Below are 20,577 nucleotides of genomic sequence, written 5' to 3'. Positions count from 1 at the left end.
TTTGATTTCATGACATTTTATTTTTATAGTCATTGGAAGGAAGCAGCTTCCTAGCCCAATAGGACTGATTTGAGCGTCCGCGAGAACTCGAGTGAGCTAACTCTGTGTTTTGTCATGTCCACTTTTAAGAAATATACAGAAAAGGCATAAATTGAATACTGGTCGAAATCAAACTTAGTTTCCATAAAGCTTCTGATGCCTGATACCTGTTTGGAAGCATGCAGGAGGAGCAAACTTACACCTATACAACATACACATAGTTTTTAAGTGTTCATTAATAACATACTTTTTATTATTTAGTGGCGCTAAAGTGCAATGACAATGTCACAATGCAGGCGTGTCAGTCACATGACTAAAAAGCAACAGCGGACGTCAGATGACGGCAGTGGCACCTTGACTTACGAGACGAATTTGCGGCATCCATTGAACTCGCATCTCAAATATTGGCTTGCAAAATACATAGCGAGAAAAACTAAATTCACAGGTCAAAAGTCAAAGTGCCACTGCGCTCATGTCGGGTCTTCCTCACAGCTGTCAATCATCTGAGGGGTCCATCCTAGAAGAGTTGCCTCAGATTGGTATGAGTTTAATTTTTGGAAAATAGGGGGACAAGTGGGGGGGGGGGGGAGCTGCTCGCACCAACCCGAAGCATCATGAGTGCTCCTCGGCGCTGCCGCTGAACGATCGACTTCGAATGTGATTGCGCAACTGCTCGATGAGCTCTGGGTTCTGCTGCTGGATCTGCTGGGCGAACTGTTGCCCCCTGATCGAAAACCAGTAGTCCCTGCTTAGATTTCCACATTGGCAGAAGCCGCACGATTGGCCAAGAAGTCGTACTTACGCTTCAATCAGACTGGAAATGTCAGTCAGTCCTCCCACTCCGGCGCCCGGTCCTCCCACCGCGTTGGCCATCATCCCGGACATTCTGTCAATCATAACGAGGAAGTGAAACGCTAAAAGCAAAACTAATTTCAAAGCTAAGACGTAGCTAACGCCAACACTCACAGTTGCTGAACCTGTTGGTTCTGCATCACACTGGCTGCCTGCAGACACAATAAGCAATTTTGTCATTGTTTTGCTTTGTGGTCATCGATAAGGACCATATAAGGAAGCATTGCGCTTACCATGCTGATGAATGCGGGGTTGTTGATCAAACTGGCCATGTCGAATCCCAGACCGGCTGCCATCTGCATTATGAGACAGTGAAAAAAAAATGGAAATGCCAGATTTTCCTCATTTCTTTGTTGTCGGAACTGGTGTTTATTTTTCTCTAGCACTCACGGGACTGCTGACTTCCTTCTGCTTCTGCTCAGCCACCTTCAAGTTGGATTTGTATGTGTCGTTGTCCGGGTCCAGCACCAATGCCTTCTTAAAGTAGGAAATGGCCTCGGGGTATTTGTTCATGGCTGTTAGCGCCAAGCTGCGAGGACAGAGCATCCCAAACATGATGTTTTAGTCAATATATTAGGGTATGCACTGACTTACCCCATCCTTCCGTAAGCTTTGCTGTAGCTGGGATCGATCCTGATGGCTCGCTCGCAGTCGCCCGTCGCCTCCGTGTAGTCGCCCAGTTTACTATGAGCGGCCGCCCTGCGTGACAAGTGTTAGCATCATCTGGGATTACTTAACCTTAACGCGACCTGGCTCGTGGCTAATACCGGTTGCAGTAGTAGACGGCGTTCCTCAAGTCCAGGTCTATGGCCTTGGTGTAGCACTCTACCGCAGATCTGTAGTTCTCCTCCTTCATGTGATTGTTTCCTGAAAACACAATTGTGATTCAGCACCGCTCCTTTGGTCACTTCTAGATGCATGCATGTCAAATGATCTTTGACACCTTCATTCTTCAGCTGCTCGGCTCGTTCCGCATCTTCGGGTGAAGGAGTTGTCGCCGGCAAAAGCAAGTTGTCATTCTGCGAGAAATATGGTGGTGGATGGTGAACATGGTCATATTTTTTTCATGTATCTAATACAACTTGAAATATTAAACAAAATGTCCACTCACCTTGAGCAGGGAGTTGAGAAAGATCTCCATGAGGGGCTGGGGTGCGGCCAGGTGGCAGTCGCTAGCACTGATCTTAAAGGTGGTCTCCAGACACTGGACTGCAACTGTGACAAAAACGGACGTTCACACCGACACTGACCACCATTACCAGACATTCACGTACCTTCAAGGCTCTCTTGCTCGTCAGAATTCAACGTGCCGCCATGCGTCTGATCCCGTAGGAACTGTACGATAGAAAACGCCAGGCGCTTGTCCACCGCCATGGTTACCTACAATCTACCCACAAACAGTTGACTTAAATTTGACTACAATGGTAACTTGATTTGTGATTGCCTCCTTACTGGTTTGACCTCCAACATGGTGGCTGCCCAAACTATTTCTTACATTGTTAAATTCTCAGTCATCCAAGTCATGGTAATCTGCAAATTCTAATAGGAGGATCTGAACAGTTCTTGGTTGTTGTAGTTGTTTACAACCTACAAATATTACTCAGGCAACTAAGCTAGTGCAGTATGTACGAACAGTAAGCCAACTCAATCAGCTACCTCCTTATTCAGTCATCCAGTGACAGAATCTAACTAATAGTTTTGATCCATATACACAATTTAACGTAATATCTCCCACAATTAACAATCCATCGAGCTGCTATTGACGGTGAGGTCCTGAGGTGCGTGTGATGACGTCACGGGCAGCAGGCGCAAAACAGTGCACGCAGGAAAAACGTGCGGCACCCAGACGTACCCGCACCCCCGACGAGTATTGACAAACATGCTGTGACGTCACCTCATCTTGGTCATTTTAGGGTTGAAGCGCAATTCTTATTTTGAGTAGCTAAAATGGGCGTCCGTCTCTGCTGCAAACGAGCTGGATTGATAGCGACGCGACATTTACATGACGAATAAGGAATGCATAATAGCAAAAAATAAGTATAGAAATGCCAGTATTGTTAATGAAATTACGTTAAAAGATGTAGCAGCATCATTTTACCTGAGACGCGGCCGCTTCGCAGTCGCTGTCACTCGCTCCAGCTAGCTTGGTCTTCTTCTGCGCATGCGCGAGCGCTGATACCAGAAGTGACCGCTATACATCATAAAAGTTGCCTGTTTAATTTTCTCTTTCTATTTTTTTTTTTTTTTCATTTTCAGTTACGTGCATCATGCTTACATTGCAGACAGGCGCACTTGCCAAGTATGAATCACAATAAATTCTACATTACATCGTCTTAACAGCACTTAACAGCAGCGGTGGTTGCTCTATAAATAAATGCTCTATAAACACAGTTGCGTTAATTCCCTTCCAACCCAGGTAAACGGGGTCATCGAGGTTATGTCAAAGTGTACGGGAGATAAGTTGTCCACTAGAGGGCGCCATTGTATTTCAAACGCTTATTAATGGCGACTAAACAAAATATAGTTTTTGTAGTTTTATTGTCAGCGAGGTTACTTAATTTAAGAACTCAATGATTCAATTCCTTTGCAAATTGGTTTTATCTTTTGTGAACCTTTCCGATAGAAAGCCGTTTAAACATTATTTTGGATGCATATTTACCGTTGTATATGGTTGTTTATTCGGCTGTTTTGTATTCTTGTGTAGGTATATCATTTGAATGTGTGTATTTACAATGCATGTGCGGGGGGGTTAGGGGGGCACTGCGGGAGCATCAAGATCGACGCTTGTCTGTTTGCGGGAGGCGGAGACACCTCTTGTCGGCGTGGGGCTTCGGTGCTCAGTAAGGAACCGAAAGAGGACAGCGTGCGGACTAAACTTAACCTGCTTTGCTTCACATTGACCTACGGATAAAGAAAGACGATGAGTGGAAACATCTGGGCGCGGTACATTTCATCACTGGACGTCAAGCTTCCACTCGGCCGAGCCGCTTTTGTATTTGCTCGCTGAATATCGTGTGGACATTTTGGATTTTTTTCCTCCCTATCCACTGATGTGAAACCAGAACTTATATTTGAGCTCAAATTGTGTTATTTTTAAAGGATTCTCTTTCCGTTCAAGTCTGACTTGAACAACTTTTAAGACGGCTTTGTTGCCGATATGAGCCCACACGGCCAGTTTGGAGTTAAGTGGGGGGCTAGCTGTTAGCCCCATTAGCTCGGAACCATTCGAAGTACCGTCGAGTGATGCTGTCTTTTCTAGCCGACTGAATGCTCTTCTCTCGGCGTCAAATCGGAGTGTAATCGCGTGTGGGCATCGCGGCTTGACGCAGTGCCGCCAGCAAGGCACCAAGGTGGGTGTTTTTTTCCCTCCTTGTTATCGCGTCTGTTCACCCGGAGGTTGGGGTGGGGGGTAGCGTACGACATGCTAACGATGCTAACAGTCCTAGTCGCGGCGGAGTGGTAACAGCAGACGACACACATTCCGATTTTTTCCCCCCATCCACAGATGATTGAAAAGCATTTCAGGTAAAAATGTAAATTAATGGATGTTTAATTTGGGTTGTGATTATCGATGAACTGAGTTGGACGTCAGTAAATGGTGTTCACAGCTGTTTTGTGTTTTTAGGGAACCGATACCAGACAAGATGCTCAGCATAAAATGTTAAATACATTAATTATTATATTTTTTCGTGTCATTTATATTTTTGGTGTTAGCCAGGGCTGCTCAGAAAGGTTCCAGGGCCCCCTGCGTTAGTATTGTGGTTGTTCATTTTGTTCTTATTCCTCTTTTGGTTCTTTGCAATTCTTGTTACGTGTTGTTCTCTATTTTTTTCTTATTTATATTTGTTGGTGTCCTTTGTATTATTTTGTTGATCTTATTCATGTCTGGTTTCGTTCTTCTGTTATAATTATTTTCCCCCTTTTTTTCTGATTATTGTTCTTTTTAATGTGGGGTCTCGTTCTTGATTTTACTATTGTATGCGGTTAAATGTGCATTTATTTTATGATAAATCCATTTATCAGATTAGCTGGCGTCATTTAAGACATTTAGGATTAGATGCAATCCAGCAATCTGAGACTTCCCTGTTTGGGAATGTGAGCAAGAAAATGGAAGACCATCTGCTTCACTGGAGGTCTGCAAAAGTTTTTGTTTGTTGTGACAGCATGAAACCCCCTCAACCTCACACCCCTCAAAGAAACACCGGCTGGCGTCTGGCCACTGGGATCCGAAAACTTGACCCGATTGAATTAACCCTTGACCATAGAGGGCGGCCACATGTTGCATCTCCACCAGCGAGAAGAAGCCTCCATTCAGCTGCCATTCCATAGTACTCAGAGGATGCTACAATATTCTGCAATGTGTAAAACCACCACATACACACCATTTGTATAGTATTCTTACTTTTGGTGTCAAGACGGGCGAAGAGGAAGTGGAGCAGAAACTGACGAGTGTTTGCGGCTGATTAGGGGGACGTGATGAACAAGTGAGAATGTTTCTCGCTCGCCGGCTTCTTTTGTCTCGGCCAGGGCCTTGCACTGTGGCGCCATTGTGTGGCTATCTGCTTGCGGCCCCTTGTTTGGCCGGGTCAGCGAGATGCCACTGTTGTGTTTTTTTGCCAAACGCAGACAGCTTGTGAAAATCTTGGTGCTTACCTTGCTTTGGTGTGGTTTTTGTGCACATTGGGTACAGCAAAACATAAGAGCTTTTCTTTTGTGCAGTAAGTACCACCCTAGAAAAAAAAAACTAAATTGTTTTTGACGCTTTGATTGATGTTACAGAAAAACAAGAAATGTCCTTGATGCTTTAAAAAAAAAAAAAAATTAATAAAGCCTAATTAGTTTGGGATTTAATACAAAGGAAAAAAACATTTTTTTATATAAATATAAAAGCCTACATTTTTTTTAATTTAATGAAAGGGAAAAATATTTTTTTTTCTTTTTTTTTTTATACAAAATACTCAAATGTCTGGTGAAGAAGCACAATTGGCTTTTCTGACGTTTTGAGTTTCTGGGTTCCGATTGGCGGCTCTGGCCTCCCTGTGCGGCGTTTGGGTTCTTCCCGTACCTATGTGGCTTTATTCCAGCTACTCCTGACTTTCCTACCACCTTGAAGCATCTAAATTATCCACGAGTGTGTTTGTGAATACTTATTTATCTTTACGTGTGATTGAATGGCAACAAGTCCATGGTGCCTCTTGCCGTGAAGTCAGCTGTGATAGTGACCCAAATAAGGACAAGCGTTATAAAACCAAGAACCTGATGGAGAATATTCACATTGACCTACTGCCTAAAGCGCATGGCTGGCTGTGACATCCGCTAACCAGAGGCTGAGCTGCACGTTTACGTGGAGCATGATCTAGTCTGCGTGATTAATCTGAATTTCAGAATCATCAGAATTTTAATGGTTACTGTTTTCTCTCTTGCAGTGTTGCTGCTAGTTCCGTTACCCGCTGTCCACCGCCCAAGCGCTTGAGTCCTAAATGACAAGGTAGGTGACAAAGGCACAATGATATTTGTCATTTATTTCACTTAAAATATTCACCAAGCTAATGCTACTTAAGGTAATTATTGCGCTTCCTGTCTCAACATTGTTGATCGTGTATTTTTTTTTTCTTCCGTTACTGATGCTTTGGCCTTTCGTGAGCATCTGGGACAAAAACGTGCCCGCTCACGTTGTTTCTGCAATTTTACTCGTTTCTCCCTGTTCTTCTAATTGTCTGTGGCAGCCGGACTCTTTTTCTGTGCTAACGCTCGCCTGCCTGTACAAATGAATCCCAGAGGCCCGTCCTTAACGAGAGCTCATATTTAATTAACAACTTACAGGCAACATGGAGGCCTTTCTATTTATAACTAGCAGGCCTGCCTGACCCGCTTGGGTCTTTTCTCATGAATTTAGGCCGATACATTTTTTTTGCACCGGCCCTAATTGTCCCAGCCAGAAAATTTCAACCGGTCTCAAAGTGGCAGTTTTTGAAAACAACACAAAATGGTGGCATCTTAACATTTATGAAAACCTCACAGTTGGCCCATGACCAAAATCCTAGTTAGTTATCTATGAATTTGTTTTGTCTTGTGCTCGACTTGTACTCGTGCAGCCAGGGCAGCAATCAGTCCCGGAGATGTTTGGATACGTCGCAACGTTCTGTGCAAACATGCGGACCTGCTCATCCCGCCGCCGCTGTTTGCTCAACACAGGTGCAACCAGGAGCTGCAGTGATGCTTTGCTGAATTGAAAGACGCCAAATATTAGCTATGTGCTGTCGCTGCTGCTGTTGCAGAGTTAAAGTCAGCCATCACGTAGGCAGGAAGTGGCTTTCCAGGAGATTTGCACATTATTCAATGTCAGGGTGCTGAAATGTAAAAGCATGTGCGCACGCAGAAGCTTCACATGCGCCGATCTTTGTGCGTAGATGCCACTTTGTCCTCGTCCTCAGATCAGATTACTCGCCCTCATTTGGGGCCAAACGTTGAGAAAACAATCAGGCTTTTTGTTCGGCGGCGTCACGCGAGACCGCTGAGAGCTCGGAGGCTCGCTGAGAACCAGAGTGAAACTGGAACTTCAGATTCCAGTGTGATTGTCGGTTCAGCTCACGCGGTTGCTTTTGTGTGTTTGCATCTGGTGGTAAATACGAAAAACAGGGGTTGCTATGCGATGTGTTTACGTCAAATGTTAGCATGCTAGCATTTGGGAAGTTCTGTTCGTATTTTAGCATTTTACCAGGCGCTTGGTATAAACTCTTGGACCCCGAGATTGGAGCCGCAGTGCATGGCTGAGCTGGGATGATAATCACTCATCCGACATGCCATGATTGACAGCAGGCATCAGACAGAAGCTTCCAGGTTGTTGGCCTTTTGCTCAGAGCCAAGTACTTGTCAGCGGCAGCTTGCGTTATTAATAGCGACCGGCGCTTGTCTGCTGGATGTGACAATGTGATTAGCGCGGGGCGGCCCTTGCTTGCTTCCCTCAAAGCAGCTTTTCATCCAGATTGTTATGGCTTTTCCCGGGATTGCCCCTGCTATGACTGAGATTACAGACGCTAGCAGACGGGAAATAAATGCTGCCAGACGGCCTTGCATCCCATGTCCCATGTCGCAGCCAAAAGAAGTGGTCCAGCTGACCTGCTCAACACAGACCGCAAAAGCGCCTGTCTGATGTTTGCTGTCAATCATCTCGGCGAAATCGTTCTCCTGCTTTTGATGCTACAGTCGGCGCTGCAAACACTTTGCTTGTTGTAGGTTTGACATCTTCCCCGAAATCCAAGTATTTTTACGCTTTACCCCAACTCTGACACCCCCAAGCTGCATTCCATAGAAAGTTTCCGAGCCTGAGGTTTGACATTTCTGACTTTTTCTGGAATGGTCCAACGGTTTCCATGGCAACAGCCTTGACCCAGCAGGAGCTCTGACCAGGAAAATAAAGCGAGAATGTCGTTTTTCATTCACCGCCACCGAGGGGAAGCCACGGGGCTCGCTGCCAGGCCTCGGGGCTTGCCGCCAGGAACGCAGCACTCACATGGCCACCATTCACAATCGTAACACGCGTGTGGGATAAGTAGGCCAAATCGTGATTTCATTCTATTGATGTTGTTACTGTAGCTTCTTATACAGTATTGGTTTTAAAGTTAAAAACTGAAGAAGGACAAAAATTGTTTTCAAACCTCATGCACGTATGGAGCTAGCTGCCAAAGCACGTCTGCCTTTGAGTCTCTTCATTTTGACTTTGTGCTAGTTGAGCTATTTACTTCCGACATCCGTGCGTGTGTGGTTGTGTGCATATATGTCAACCTTTTTAAGGAAGTTCCTCACCACCCACACTGTTGTTGTGGAAGTGTGACCTGGTATGATGAAAACCATGACAAAAATGTTCAGCTGAACCTAAAAACATAAGAGGAAGTAATTGACACAAATAGATGGGAAATATTTAATAATGTAAGACAAACATTTTAGACATTAAGAATATGAAAGATGTTTGGCGCAAAATATTACACAAAAATATAAATTCTAATTCTTAAATGCCAAAAATATCTAAGTCTGACATAAATTAGGAATTTTATCCTTCATTTTAAAATAATATAAACGAATGATTTCTTCTTCTTGTCCCCTGCAGTGCCTGAGGATGTCGAAGCGCAGCTTCTTCGTTCGCCTAGTGCCGTGCCGCTGCTTGCGGGGCGAGGAGGAGGCGGTGACATCACTGGACTACTCCCACTGCAGCCTGGAGACAGTACCCAAGGAGATCTTCAGCTTTGAGAAGACGCTGCAGGAGCTCTTTCTCGATGCCAACCAGATTGAAGATCTACCCAAAGTGAGCCCGCGGACGACTTTTAGTTTGACTTTTACTCTTGAGCTCCAGTCAATAAATTTGTCTTTGTGCCACTAGCAACTATTCAACTGTCAGCTCCTCCAGCGACTGAGCATGCCTGACAATGACGTCACGGTGTTGCCGCCGGGTGTCGCCAACCTCGTCAACCTCAGGGAGCTTGACGTCAGCAAAAACAGTCAGTTTTTACATTTCACCTCAGATTGGAAAATATAAAAAATTAAATTGGAGTGTCTTTCTGTGTGTGCAGGTATCCAGGAGTTTCCGGAGAATATCAAAAACTGCAAAGTGCTCACTATCGTGGAAGCCAGCGTCAATCCCATTTCCAAGTGTGTATGAAAAAGGTGAAGTGCAGAACTCTTGGGATGCTGGTGTGACTCATTTTCATCTCATTTCAGGCTCCCTGATGGCTTCACCCAGCTCATGAGCCTGAGCCAGCTCTACCTGAACGACGCTTTCCTGGAGTTCCTACCAGCTAGTTTTGGCAGGTCGGTTTGGGAGGGGGGGACCTCAGAAAACTAACTTGAGTTAAATGTGAGAAGCAAGAATAGTCCAACCTGTATCGCGCTCAGTCAGAAATTTCCGGCCACATCCATTTTGTGGCTAAACTGGTTCTTCTGTTTTGCCTGTTGGCGGTTCACGCACGTGACGCGCCGACCCATTGTGATGACGCACAGTTAGTCAAAACATACAGTGAGTTCCAGTGCGTGTTTGTATGATGACAATGATGACATTTGCATTGTTCTTGTGGCTACAGGCTGACAAAGCTGCAGATTCTGGAGCTGAGAGAGAACCAGCTGAAGATGTTGCCCAAGTAAGTAAGAGGAGAAGAAACCTCCTCCTTCCTCCTCCTGCTCTTTTCTTGTACTGTTCAGTCCCATCACGTTACATAAGATCATCATCACCCCCCTTTCCCCACTTCTCTTTCCCCCCGGCTTGCTCTGACAGGTTTTGTAATCTTTTTTGATGTAACGACAAGCTGAGGGTTGGACCTCACTCAGAGAACATTTGAGAAAGCTTTTTGGTGCTCATTCGGGGAACCTTGGTTTTTTTTTTCGGCAAGAATGGTCAGGAAAATGGACTAAATTGGCCACACTAACTGTGGGTATGAATTAGCTTTTAGCACATTAGCGTGAAGACGATTTTTGCTACCGAGTTGCACTGCGGAAAAGGGCAGCAGTTAGCCACATTGTGATGTCACAATTTGGTCAAAGGTGTATTTTGGGGAAATGGACAACAAAGAGAAGATTTACTCGCTTGTTTAATTTGACTCCTGATGGGTGGGAAACTTGCCCCCCCCTTTGCCTTCCATTTTACATCCACCCCCACCTGTTTACGTGACAGACGCCAGAGCCATTAGAAAGCCGGCTGACCTTACAAAGAGAGGCAGCGGCCATGATGAGGATTGCCCCGGGCGACGGGCAGGCATCTCTGGAGATGTCAACAAATGTTTCCGCGGACAAAGAAATTCTTTTCAGCGACTCGTTCTCACACAGCAGGGCCCGGTGCTTTTTCGGAGTCACAAGCCGCACCGGTCAGTCCGGAAAAGTCTGCGCCGCTCATTGTAAGCACAAGACAACCGTGTCGGTCACATTCTAGCAATAATGAAAATGTATTGCTGCTGTAGTTCATTAAAAATACACCAATCTGGTTTTAATTTAATAGCTCACCGATCAAGAATTGACAAAACAATTTGTCGTGTACTTTGAGCTGTTTGAGGGAAAAAAAAGTCAATACTCCCCTAGTGACCTCGCTCTTTTCATTTGCACTCTCAAAAGTCTCTTTTTGTATATTCCCAACTTTTCACGGACTTAAAAGGTTGTTAGCGGCGGCGTCTTTTGCCTCGCTTCCATTCTCGCTTTACGAGGAGCTCCTCGGAACCAAACAAAGCCGTCTGTGGGCTTCTGCTTTGCGTCGAGACGAGAGTGAGCCAAGAACAACGCACGCGGACATGTTGCTGCTAATCTCTGCTTTTTTTTTTTCCCAACCCACACTGACACATTTTACGGCCCTCAAGATGAGTGTGTGTGTGTGTGTCCGCAGGAGCATGCAGAAGCTCACACAGCTGGAAAGGTTGGACCTGGGCAGCAACGAGTTCACTGAAGTGGTGAGTGTCCCCGCGGCCTCAAGAGAGCTGTTACCAAAGCTCCACTTGGCACACGGAGCGTTTCTCCCACGCACAAACATTTTAACCTCCTTTCTCACCGTGCCGTCCACAGCCTGAGGTATTGGAGCAGCTGACTGGAATCAAGGAGCTCTGGATGGACGGGAACCGCCTGACGTTTTTGCCTGGGGTACTGACATGCACACGTCATCCACAAAAAGTGGCACAGTCAACTCAAACCAACTTTTTTTTTATGTTGCACAGTTTGTTTGTTACGCACTAAAACTCACGCCGCTTAACTTTTGCCATCTGCTTGATCGTTATCAACGAGTGCTCTTACCCGGAATGCGAGCAACATGTCCTCCTTAACACCGGTCTGTCTGTACTTGTCGTCAGATGCTGGGCACGCTCAAGCAACTGCTCTACTTGGACGTTTCCAAGAACAACCTGGAGATGGTGGACGAGCAGATCTGCGGCTGCGAGAGTCTGCAAGACCTGCTGCTGTCCAACAACGCCCTCACGCAACTACCAGGCTCTATCGGTATGAATGTTTTAGCATGTATACTCCTCAATTCCCCCCAAAAAAGAACTCTGATCTGTTGTTGTGTAACACTCTTGCTCACTGTGCTCCTCAGGCTCGCTGAAGAAACTGACGGCTCTGAAGGTGGATGAGAACCAACTGATGGAGCTTCCCGACTCCATCGGAGGGTGAGGATCATCCTCCTTCTCGTTTCTTAATCCTTCACTTTCTTCCAAACAAGCAATTATCTGCCGCGTTAAGAGTACACCGCCCGGCGCAGATTACAAAACCCCGATGGTTGATCTTTAATCCCGTGTGAGGATTGAAAGCTGCGTTGTGTTGGGGCGGACACATGCTGTTGTTGGATTTATAATAAGCCTCCCCCTCCCCTCCCCTCCCTGCTGTCAGACTTTTAAAGATGAGTCCATATGTTAGCCGTCAGATGAGCAGATTAGCGGCCATGCTGTGCCGGGGAACACCCAGGAAGTGCGTGTCATGTGTGTGAAACAACCGCCAAAGATGGTAATATATTGGTGGATAGACTTCATCCCCCACATTATTACCTTTGACTCGACAAAGGCGCAGGTGAACAATGGAACCTCATTCCAACAGCCATTGCACAAGTTCCAACGTCACAGCCCCAGGTTTGACCTGCCTTTGCATGATATCACCGCCATTGCGTGCAGCTTTCACACAGCCGACACAGAATCCAACCTTCGTAATTAGATGATGTCAGCATCTGGTTTCTGCCGAGAGGAGTGTCGTGTTAACCATCACGCCCCCCCCTTCCGGATCGCCACTATTCCATTTCTTTCTTATATTACCCCAGGAAATTCGGCCTGCCGTGTCTGTTCCTGTTCCTGTTTTCACACAGTCGCTGTAAAATAGAAACATCCCAGTCCCAAAATTTACAGCGACTGGGCACTTTCTCACTTTTACTTGTCTCCCACCCTTCAGGCTGAGCTCTCTGGACGAGCTGGACTGCAGCTTCAACGAGATCGAAGCCTTGCCGCCGTCCATCGGCCAGTGCGCGGCCATGCGCACCTTCGCCGCCGATCACAACTTCCTCAGCCAGCTTCCCCCCGAGGCGAGTGTAAATCGGTCGACCCTTCACCCCCGTGTCCGTGTGTGCTCATCTAAACATCTGTTGCTGTGACAGATGGGCAACTGGAAGAACGCCACCGTGCTGTTCCTGCACTCCAACAAGCTGGAGTCGCTGCCGGAGGAGATGGGCGACATGCACAAGCTGAAGGTCATCAATCTGAGCAACAACAAGTGAGCGGAGCACTCAACTCTAGTGCGTGTTTGTGATTACACACAGACAGCCTCTTCCTTTGTAAGCGGAGACACTTAATGACGACGTCAAGGATACCTTCATTAGCCTACAATCATCCGTAAACTGAGATGCTCTTTGACTTCCTCCATCTCGTCATTACAGAAACTCTGGAATTTGTATTTGTTTGCATTCACACACACACCACCCCCGCCCCCCTTCCAATAAACTGTCACACTCAACTGAGTCTTAGAGTTTTTCTCAGGCTTTTATAGACTGTGACTTAAGTGTTTGTGATCCTCTGCAGGTTGAAGAACCTCCCCTACAGTTTCACTAAGCTCAGCCAAATGACAGCCATGTGGCTCTCTGAAAACCAGGTAAAGGGATCATTGTTTTTGTTTCCCCCCCCCCATTAAAGACTTCATGAGGCAATTCTTTGGTAGACTAATTCAGTGATCTTCTATCCTGGTTAATCTCCCCCAGTCCAAACCCCTGATCCCGCTTCAGAAGGAAGAAGACCCCGAGACCCACAAAACCGTACTGACCAACTACATGTTCCCGCAGCAGACCCGAACCGAAGAATGTGAGTGTGACCCGAATGCATGTTTAATAGGGGCTGCCTGCCACACAGGTGGTGTCTCCTGTCATCATGTTGCGCAAAGCGACCTCCTCTCGAGCCTAGCTGTAACCTCTTTGACCTCCTTATAATATAACGATCATCCAAGTGAGGAAGTCAGTCGAAAGTCCAATGACGCACATGTGTACGTTTGAATTGAGCTGTGAAATTTTAGATTTGACCTATTTCTCTTTGTCTTCGCGCCACCTTGTGGTTGAGGTCGGACAGGCACACATTCAATATAGGAGGATAAACACAGAAGTGCTTTAAATAAGATGATACAAATAAAGCCCATAATTATCTCTGAGAATTTTAATTTAATCCTAACATCTGGGTATTACTGTTATATTTCATCATAGATTTAAAATGAAATATTTCTTAGACTGTATTTCTCCTCTCAGTCACGTTAGAGCAGTATTTTATATTCGCCACGTACTTTGGTTATAAGTTAACGGTTCAGGTCACAATTCAGTGTGGCCGTCAAATGTATTCATCCCACTAGTCAAAGGTACTGTTGAAGAAATAATTTTTGACCGAGATCGCGCCCCTTCTGTCGCTTGTTTTCCAGACGTTCCCAACTCCGACTCGGAAAGCTTCAATCCGGTCTTGTGGGAGGAACAGCGTAAGCATCGAGCTCAGGTGGCCTTTGAATGCGACGAGGACAAAGACGAGAGGGAAACGCCTCCGAGGGTACGGCGGCGCATCCTTCCTTTGTCGTTGTACCGTTTTGTGAATCTTTCGAATGAACACCTCCTCTCTGCCAGGAGGGCAACCTGAAGCGTTACCCCACGCCGTATCCCGACGAACTGAAGAACATGGTGAAGACTGCTCAGTCGGTGGCGCACCGGCTCAAGGAGGATGAGTCGAGCGAAGAGTCGGGTAGAGACCCCAAGACCCCCGCGGAAAGGAACCACATTGGTGTGCAGGACGTGGGAGTCAAGGTCTTTGAATAGTTCGATACACAACATAATTGGTTGACAGCGATAGCATGTTAACAGTCATATTTTTGGTGCAGGTGATCGACGCTCCCTGCCCAAATGGCCTAGCGTCAGACTTGGACGCCAAAGCTTGCAACACCACCTTCACCATCCCAAACATTCCAGAAGGCATATCTAGGGACACAGAGTCCGAGTCCTTCAGCTCCCAACAGGCCCCGCTCAAATCGTCCGAGAGCTCCACCATAAACCACGAAGACACGCTGGAGGTAAGTGCAGCAAGGCAAACGTCCATAAATCCAAAGTTTACGTGCAATATGATGAAAATGGCCCCCCCAGGCTGTCCAAGAGTTTCAGAGCTGAACACTTTTCTCGTCTGTCCAGGACTCTGAGGAACTGTCGGACGAAGAGGAGGAGATGAGGATTGCCGAGATGAGGCCTCCTCTCATCGAGATCTCCATTAACCAGCCCAAAGTGGTGACGCTGAGTAAAGACAAAAAAGGTACAGTGGTTCTCCGACATTTTGGGTTACTATGTGTGTAATTGATTTATTACAAATTATTTTGAGCATCCCCAAGCCTTAACGAACCCATTTGTGAGAAGCTCTGATCAAGAGAAAGACGAGGCAGGATGAGTGACGGCGTGTTGCTGTGAACACACAGATGACAGCAAGGACGCTGACTCGTTGCTTGATGACACGGTGGCCAACAGCAACCAGAACAACAGCAACTGCTCGTCGCCGTCACGCATGTCGGATTCTGTGTCACTGACCACCGACAGCAGCCAGGACAACTCCCTGTGCACCCCTGAGAGAGAAGCCAAGATGCCCTTCCTCCCCAAGAGCAGGTACGCAACACGGCGAATGTTTTTCAGAGATCCTCACAATGTTCCTCTTCTGATTTCTGGCGCTGTCTTTGTTCCAGGCACGAGGATGAGAACATGAACCCCTCCAAAGACGCCGGGGAGCTTCTGCACAACGGCAACGGCTCGGAAACGTCCCTCCAAGCGCTCCTGAGGGCACAGCGGGGAGCCACGGAGCCGGCGGGTGACTACGACCTGTCTATGGAAGCCCGACTGGCCTTCATTGAGAAGGGACTCAACAATGGCCTTGGAGACGGCTACACCAAGTGGGACCAGATCAACATGAACGTTTCGCACCCGGCGACAGACAACATTGGGGAGCCTCGTAATGGTTTAGTGGGACTGCAGGAATCGGACGGCAAGCGGGGTTTTGACAACCGCCATTTCCAGAATGGAAACCAGCAAGTTAGCAACGGGTCCTCGGGCGGCGGCGAGATGTCTCACAGCACTGAGGAACTGTCCCCTGAGAGGAGGTGCCAACCTCCCCAGGTCAGCAAGTCTCAGAGCGTCAGCAACATCGACGTGGGCGGCATGAAAATGTACTCGTTTGACGGCGACGCGGCAGCAGAGAATAGGATGCCGGGCGGCAGCGGCCCCGATCCAACGTCCACGGCTCAGGGCCAGAGTATAGTGAGGAGCAAGTCTGCCTCCTTGCTGGACGATCAAAACCTCCAAGTCTCTCCAAGCTCGGAGCAGCTATCTTCCGCCATACCTCCCACCAGCACCAGCAGGTACCCGGTGCCCTCCAGCGGGCCCACAAGAGCCTCCCCACCTCAGTACAACGTCCAGTACTCAAGCAAAGACGGCATGTGGGCCCAAAGGATGCCCATGCCCCCAGAACACCAAGGCTACCTCCCCCCTGCCGCCCATTCGCTCGCCAACACCAACTACTCTAACCGCAATCAGGCACCACCGTACCCGTTGCAGCCCCAGCAAAGGGGGCCCCCCGTGGGGTCCAAACCTCCAGGGGACATGTGGACCAAGGAGAGACTCCACTCTACCAGCAACCAGTCCAGGGGAGGCACTCTACAGCGGCAGAGCAGCGCCACCTCCACCTCCTCCGTTGGCGACTACCTGACCTACCGGGACATTCACACCCTCGCCAGAGGCCCGCTGGCCATGAGCCAGGCGGCACAGCGGCCCATCTCCAACCGCACGTACAGCATCGACATTGCTGCTCCGACCAGGCCGCCCGGCGCTCGGCCGCAGCCCCACGAGCTCCCGGAGAGGACCATGTCGGTCAGCGACTTCCATTACCCTCACAGTAGCCCCAGTAAGAGACCAAACGTCAGGGTCAAGTCAGAGCATTCGCTCCTGGACGGGTCCGGTGGACTTGTATCGGGGGCGCCGGGAAGGGTGCCGGCCGACTGGAGGGACCAAGTGATGCGGCACATTGAGGCTAAGAAGATGGAAAAGGTAAACAAACAAAAACTGTTAAGGCAGAACTACACACACACACAAAACACTCGACCAGGGGTTCACAACCATTATTGCGCCGAGGCACACATTTTACATAAAAAAACAAAAAAATCTACAAACAGGCAGGGCGTCATCGTCAATCGCATGAAGCCTTTGTTTTTGTTGCATGTTTATGTGCGTGTCATGGTTGCATTGCATGGCCGCCGCTGACGTCATGGGCCGGCGCCACCATTCAGAACGCGCTGTCCCGCTCCTTTAATTCTTATAACGCGCCACTTGGCTGCGCGCCCCACCGCGACTGCTACTACGGCAGCTGTAGGGACGTGTTCGGGCCCTACGCCGCCTTCAGCGTGAGTACCGTCCGGAACCGGAATGTCACAAATCTGACCCGTGTCTCCTCTCCCGTTTCACCCCGCAAGCATCTGACACTTGTACCACTACAAGTGAGCGTATGTTTGATTTTGTCACCAGCGCATGCCTCTGGAGCACGCCACACACTCCCCCCCGCCATTCAACTTTCAAGTCACGCTTAAGTCACCCATTTTACGATTTGTGTGTTTTTACTCGGCAAGATAGGTTGACTTGCTTCATGTTTGAAGGTTAAGACTTACTTCCGGGTGACAGAACATTTGTCCACGGCAAAGCAACGCTAAACCTCCAAGAAGCTTTCATTCATATTTAAATTAATAATCATTATTCGTAGTGGCTGATGTCATCATTGTCTCACCATCTTGTGACATCATCATGATTGTCTTTTAAATTCCTCTGCTGCTTGCTTGGTCGTCCACTTGCCCCCCCTATGTGTTTTGGCCTGAGAAGTGACTTGTTGTGGAAGGTAAGTGGCCTCAAGAATCAGTAGAGGAGAGATTTATATCCTCTTAATAGTATTCCAATAATCCAGCTGCATTTCCACCGAAACATCCTTCCCAGCAGGATCATCTTTTGGCTCTTATTAATGATCTCAAAACCATACGAAGGCTTCCCTCGTACGTTCTCCAAAGCTTCCTGTGGTGGAAATGCATACACGTAGTGCGCTCCTCAGCTTGTAGATGAAATCCAGACGCTCCGCCCGTAGCTCCCTTCAAACAACTTTCCACTAATCACCTCCATGTTGTCTGCTGCCGTTGTTTTAATCCACGAGTTGTGTGAAGAATCACCTCCGTGTGTCTTGCAGGATGACGTCTTTGGTCCACCCGGGCAGCAGAGCTACACAATGGACTCGCGCAGAAAAGTAGGTGGACGTTCCTCGGATCCGCTTGCTTCCACATCACGAGCGACAAGAAGCTTTGACATTAACGTGTTTGGGTGGGGCAGGTCCCTCTGATGAACGGTCAGGCGGTCTCGTCTGCTCGTCCCCATGGGAGTCAGACAGCCATGGCCCGCCACCCCTCCAGAGAGCAGCTCATTGATTACTTGATGCTCAAAGTCTCCCATCAGGCTCCGGGGCCCTTGCGGCAGCCGCATGAGGTCAGTCGGGATTTTATAATCATATATTGGAGATTAAAAAGTTGACATTTGCATTGCATTTCAGATCCACGTGAAGTTGGAGAAAAATCCAGAACTTGGGTTCAGTATATCCGGAGGAGTGGGAGGTCGCGGAAACCCCTTTCGTCCAGATGACAATGTAAGGTTTTCCCCCCAATACAGTTTGTGAACTATGTTGTCTTAATTCCATTATGTTTTTGCCAACGACAAGATCCACTCAAATAAAACTCGAGTAATATTAATGGTGTGATCCATTCTTTCAGGGGATCTTTGTGACAAGAGTCCAGCCTGAAGGCCCAGCGTCTAAGATTCTTCAGCCCGGTGATAAAATTCTCCAAGTATGTCACCATACCAGTTTGACGAAAAGAGTTCTCAATAGGCGCCTGTAGTTCTTGACGCCTTCAGTCTGTCAACAAAAAGTGGAAGCTCAATTGAAATATGCGAAAAATGTTATGGTGAACGTGTAGGAGTGGTTAGAATGGAAAAAAGAAATTGGCGTAGAATAATGCGAGCAGCTTGGCACAATGAGCTTATTTTGTTGACGATGTTTTTTTGTGCCGCCAGGCGAACGGCTACAGCTTTGTGAATATCGACCATGGGAACGCAGTGTCCCTTCTCAAGACCTTCCCCAGCACTGTGGATCTGACAATCGTGAGAGATGTGCAAGCGTAAACAGCAACGGGGAGGGAGTGGGAGACTTATTTTTGTACTCAAGCATGGGGGGGGGGGGGGTTGAACGCCTCTTTGAATGTAAGCAAGATGACGCGGTGGACAAACGGGCTGTCACTGTGGTTTCTAACTTTTTTTTCAATGGGGGAAAAAAAACCGCTGAAGACTTGTGCTCCCCTTCTGTCCGTGACCACTAGAGGGAGCAAGATGCACCCTCTTTTCTGCCTGTATTGTTTTTTTGTTTTGTTTGTTTTAGCATGTTGAAGCAGCAAATGGAGCGGTAGGACATTATGCGCTCGGAGAGTGGACGTAAAAGTGAGACACTCGGCCGAATTCTGCTTTTTGTTCCATGTGACCAAAGCAAGGATGGCTGTGGGAGTGTTCCAGTAAGCCGGGTCCATATTTCATCTTTTTCTTGCCTTTGTTTTAATATATCTTCACACATTCATTTGGGAGAGTGCCACTCTTTTGCCTTTTTTTATTTTATCTTATTTTTTGGGGCCCAGTCCTGTTGATTTGACTCATGCCGGGGAGATAAGCAAGTGCCATAAGACCTCGAACTGTTTCGACAAGCAATATTCACACTTGACAGCAATAAAGCCTTTTGTTTTTCCACGTAGGATTTTTTTTTTAACTCTTTTAGTAACACCACCAATGATTTTACATGATTTTATATATGGACAAGAGAGTTTTGTAATAGCACATTAAATCTATATATTATATGTCTACAATAGTGTGGAGACTAATAGTCTCTGCGTTTTGTGTAAAAGTGTCACTTTTGTCAATTAGATGGTTGTTTGTCGTAGTTGACGACGGGCCGGTAAATAATGAAACGGTGAGCATGTTTCGCATCTTGTGTTTGTTGGAAATTGTGACGTTCATATTCATGTCAAACTGTCGTCTTTTTGTAGACAACCTTGGGAAATCATTCGTCGTCATCCATGTGGGTCTGTTTGGGATGCTCACGTCTTATTTATTTTTAGCAGGCCAATTCTGTGTTTTATTTTTTTAGGCATTACTAATCAAAATGTGTAAATATATACGCACAGTGATTTTTTTTTTCTCTTTTCCAGTTGCACAAGCAGCAATAAGTTCCAATGCAGAAGGCATCGGTGTTCACATGTAGCTAGTGTATTTCTTAAGACCACAGACGTGCATCCACGCGACATTCCAGATTTTGTACATAATGAATCGTTTCTGGCGTAACACCTGTGGAAAATAAACCAATGCTCTTTCACACTGTGCATAATTGGTTTGTTTAATTGTTTACATTAAAATGTTGGAGAGTTCCTTTTTTTAACCATCTTTTAGTCTTTGATTGGCTGCTGGTAAAATCAGATTCTTGGATAAACCACGTTTAGTAGTATTTTTTTTAGGAATAAAATTGTTGCATTGATGACTACTCATAACATTACTGTTCGTGGTTGCGTTGTAGTTTGATTTTTAGTTGTATAATTTACTGTAATTAAATTTATCATTTGGACTGT

The 20,577-nt window shown here is 46.9% G+C and overlaps 2 protein-coding genes and 1 long non-coding RNA gene across 9 annotated transcripts; 1 reads left to right on the top strand and 2 right to left on the bottom strand.

Moving 5' to 3' along the window:
* On the bottom strand, nucleotides 1–3,076 carry sgtb (small glutamine rich tetratricopeptide repeat co-chaperone beta). 3 transcript variants are annotated; one of them, XM_061294199.1, is made up of 12 exons: nucleotides 2,990–3,076; nucleotides 2,166–2,278; nucleotides 2,003–2,106; nucleotides 1,835–1,910; nucleotides 1,659–1,758; nucleotides 1,486–1,590; nucleotides 1,282–1,420; nucleotides 1,125–1,187; nucleotides 1,006–1,043; nucleotides 842–925; nucleotides 640–763; nucleotides 1–556 (listed from the first exon to the last, which is right to left on the bottom strand). In XM_061294199.1, exons 2-11 carry the CDS (start codon nucleotides 2,263–2,265, stop codon nucleotides 652–654), a joined length of 921 nt encoding a protein of 306 aa, XP_061150183.1. In that variant the 5' UTR covers nucleotides 2,266–2,278; nucleotides 2,990–3,076; the 3' UTR covers nucleotides 1–556; nucleotides 640–651. The 3 variants fall into 3 exon arrangements, with proteins under 3 accessions (XP_061150183.1, XP_061150182.1, XP_061150181.1); XM_061294198.1 differs by having other exon boundaries at nucleotides 644–763; XM_061294197.1 differs by having other exon boundaries at nucleotides 1–763.
* A 960-nt stretch (nucleotides 3,077–4,036) lies between these two features.
* On the bottom strand, nucleotides 4,037–8,638 carry LOC133163896 (uncharacterized). Its single transcript, XR_009716467.1, has 2 exons — nucleotides 8,550–8,638; nucleotides 4,037–5,621 (listed from the first exon to the last, which is right to left on the bottom strand). It is a non-coding gene; the product is annotated as an uncharacterized LOC133163896 (long non-coding RNA).
* erbin (erbb2 interacting protein) lies at nucleotides 4,100–20,327 on the top strand. Of its 5 annotated transcripts, XM_061294191.1 has the most exons (28): nucleotides 4,108–4,241; nucleotides 5,307–5,375; nucleotides 6,318–6,379; nucleotides 8,999–9,193; nucleotides 9,269–9,386; nucleotides 9,459–9,537; nucleotides 9,607–9,696; nucleotides 9,966–10,022; nucleotides 11,252–11,315; nucleotides 11,428–11,502; nucleotides 11,709–11,853; nucleotides 11,948–12,020; nucleotides 12,790–12,919; nucleotides 12,992–13,107; nucleotides 13,413–13,482; nucleotides 13,589–13,688; nucleotides 14,290–14,411; nucleotides 14,486–14,662; nucleotides 14,737–14,925; nucleotides 15,041–15,158; nucleotides 15,319–15,502; nucleotides 15,580–16,933; nucleotides 17,173–17,286; nucleotides 18,111–18,167; nucleotides 18,251–18,403; nucleotides 18,468–18,560; nucleotides 18,685–18,759; nucleotides 18,986–20,327. In XM_061294191.1, the coding sequence occupies exons 4-28, from the start codon at nucleotides 9,008–9,010 to the stop codon at nucleotides 19,091–19,093; spliced, it is 4,047 nt and encodes a 1,348-aa protein (XP_061150175.1). In that variant the 5' UTR covers nucleotides 4,108–4,241; nucleotides 5,307–5,375; nucleotides 6,318–6,379; nucleotides 8,999–9,007; the 3' UTR covers nucleotides 19,094–20,327. The 5 variants fall into 5 exon arrangements, with proteins under 5 accessions (XP_061150172.1, XP_061150175.1, XP_061150174.1 ...); XM_061294188.1 differs by lacking the exon at nucleotides 5,307–5,375 and having other exon boundaries at nucleotides 4,100–4,241; XM_061294190.1 differs by lacking the exons at nucleotides 4,108–4,241; nucleotides 5,307–5,375 and adding an exon at nucleotides 4,311–4,416.
* The last annotated feature ends 250 nt before the right edge of the window (nucleotides 20,328–20,577 follow it).

Source organism: Syngnathus typhle, linkage group LG12, assembly GCF_033458585.1.
Source record: "Syngnathus typhle isolate RoL2023-S1 ecotype Sweden linkage group LG12, RoL_Styp_1.0, whole genome shotgun sequence".
NCBI classification, from domain to species: domain Eukaryota; kingdom Metazoa; phylum Chordata; class Actinopteri; order Syngnathiformes; family Syngnathidae; genus Syngnathus; species Syngnathus typhle.
Note: the sequence above shows the minus strand (reverse complement) of the source record. Positions and strands in the feature narration are given on the sequence as shown.

Excerpts from the sequence above, each read along its gene's own strand:
- sgtb (XM_061294197.1), bottom strand. The coding sequence starts at position 2,265 with ATGGCGGTGGACAAGCGCCTGGCGTTTTCTATCGTACAGTTCCTACGG. Across the intron at positions 1,188-1,281 it reads AGAAGGAAGTCAGCAGTCCC|ATGGCAGCCGGTCTGGGATT; the intron begins GTGAGTGCTAGA and ends CTCATAATGCAG. Across the intron at positions 764-841 it reads ATTTCCAGTCTGATTGAAGC|GGGGCAACAGTTCGCCCAGC; the intron begins GTAAGTACGACT and ends GTTTTCGATCAG.
- erbin (XM_061294187.1), top strand. The coding sequence starts at position 8,972 with ATGATTTCTTCTTCTTGTCCCCTGCAGTGCCTGAGGATGTCGAAGCGC. Across the intron at positions 11,316-11,427 it reads GCAACGAGTTCACTGAAGTG|CCTGAGGTATTGGAGCAGCT; the intron begins GTGAGTGTCCCC and ends TGCCGTCCACAG. Across the intron at positions 14,663-14,736 it reads TGCAGGACGTGGGAGTCAAG|GTGATCGACGCTCCCTGCCC; the intron begins GTCTTTGAATAG and ends TTTTTGGTGCAG.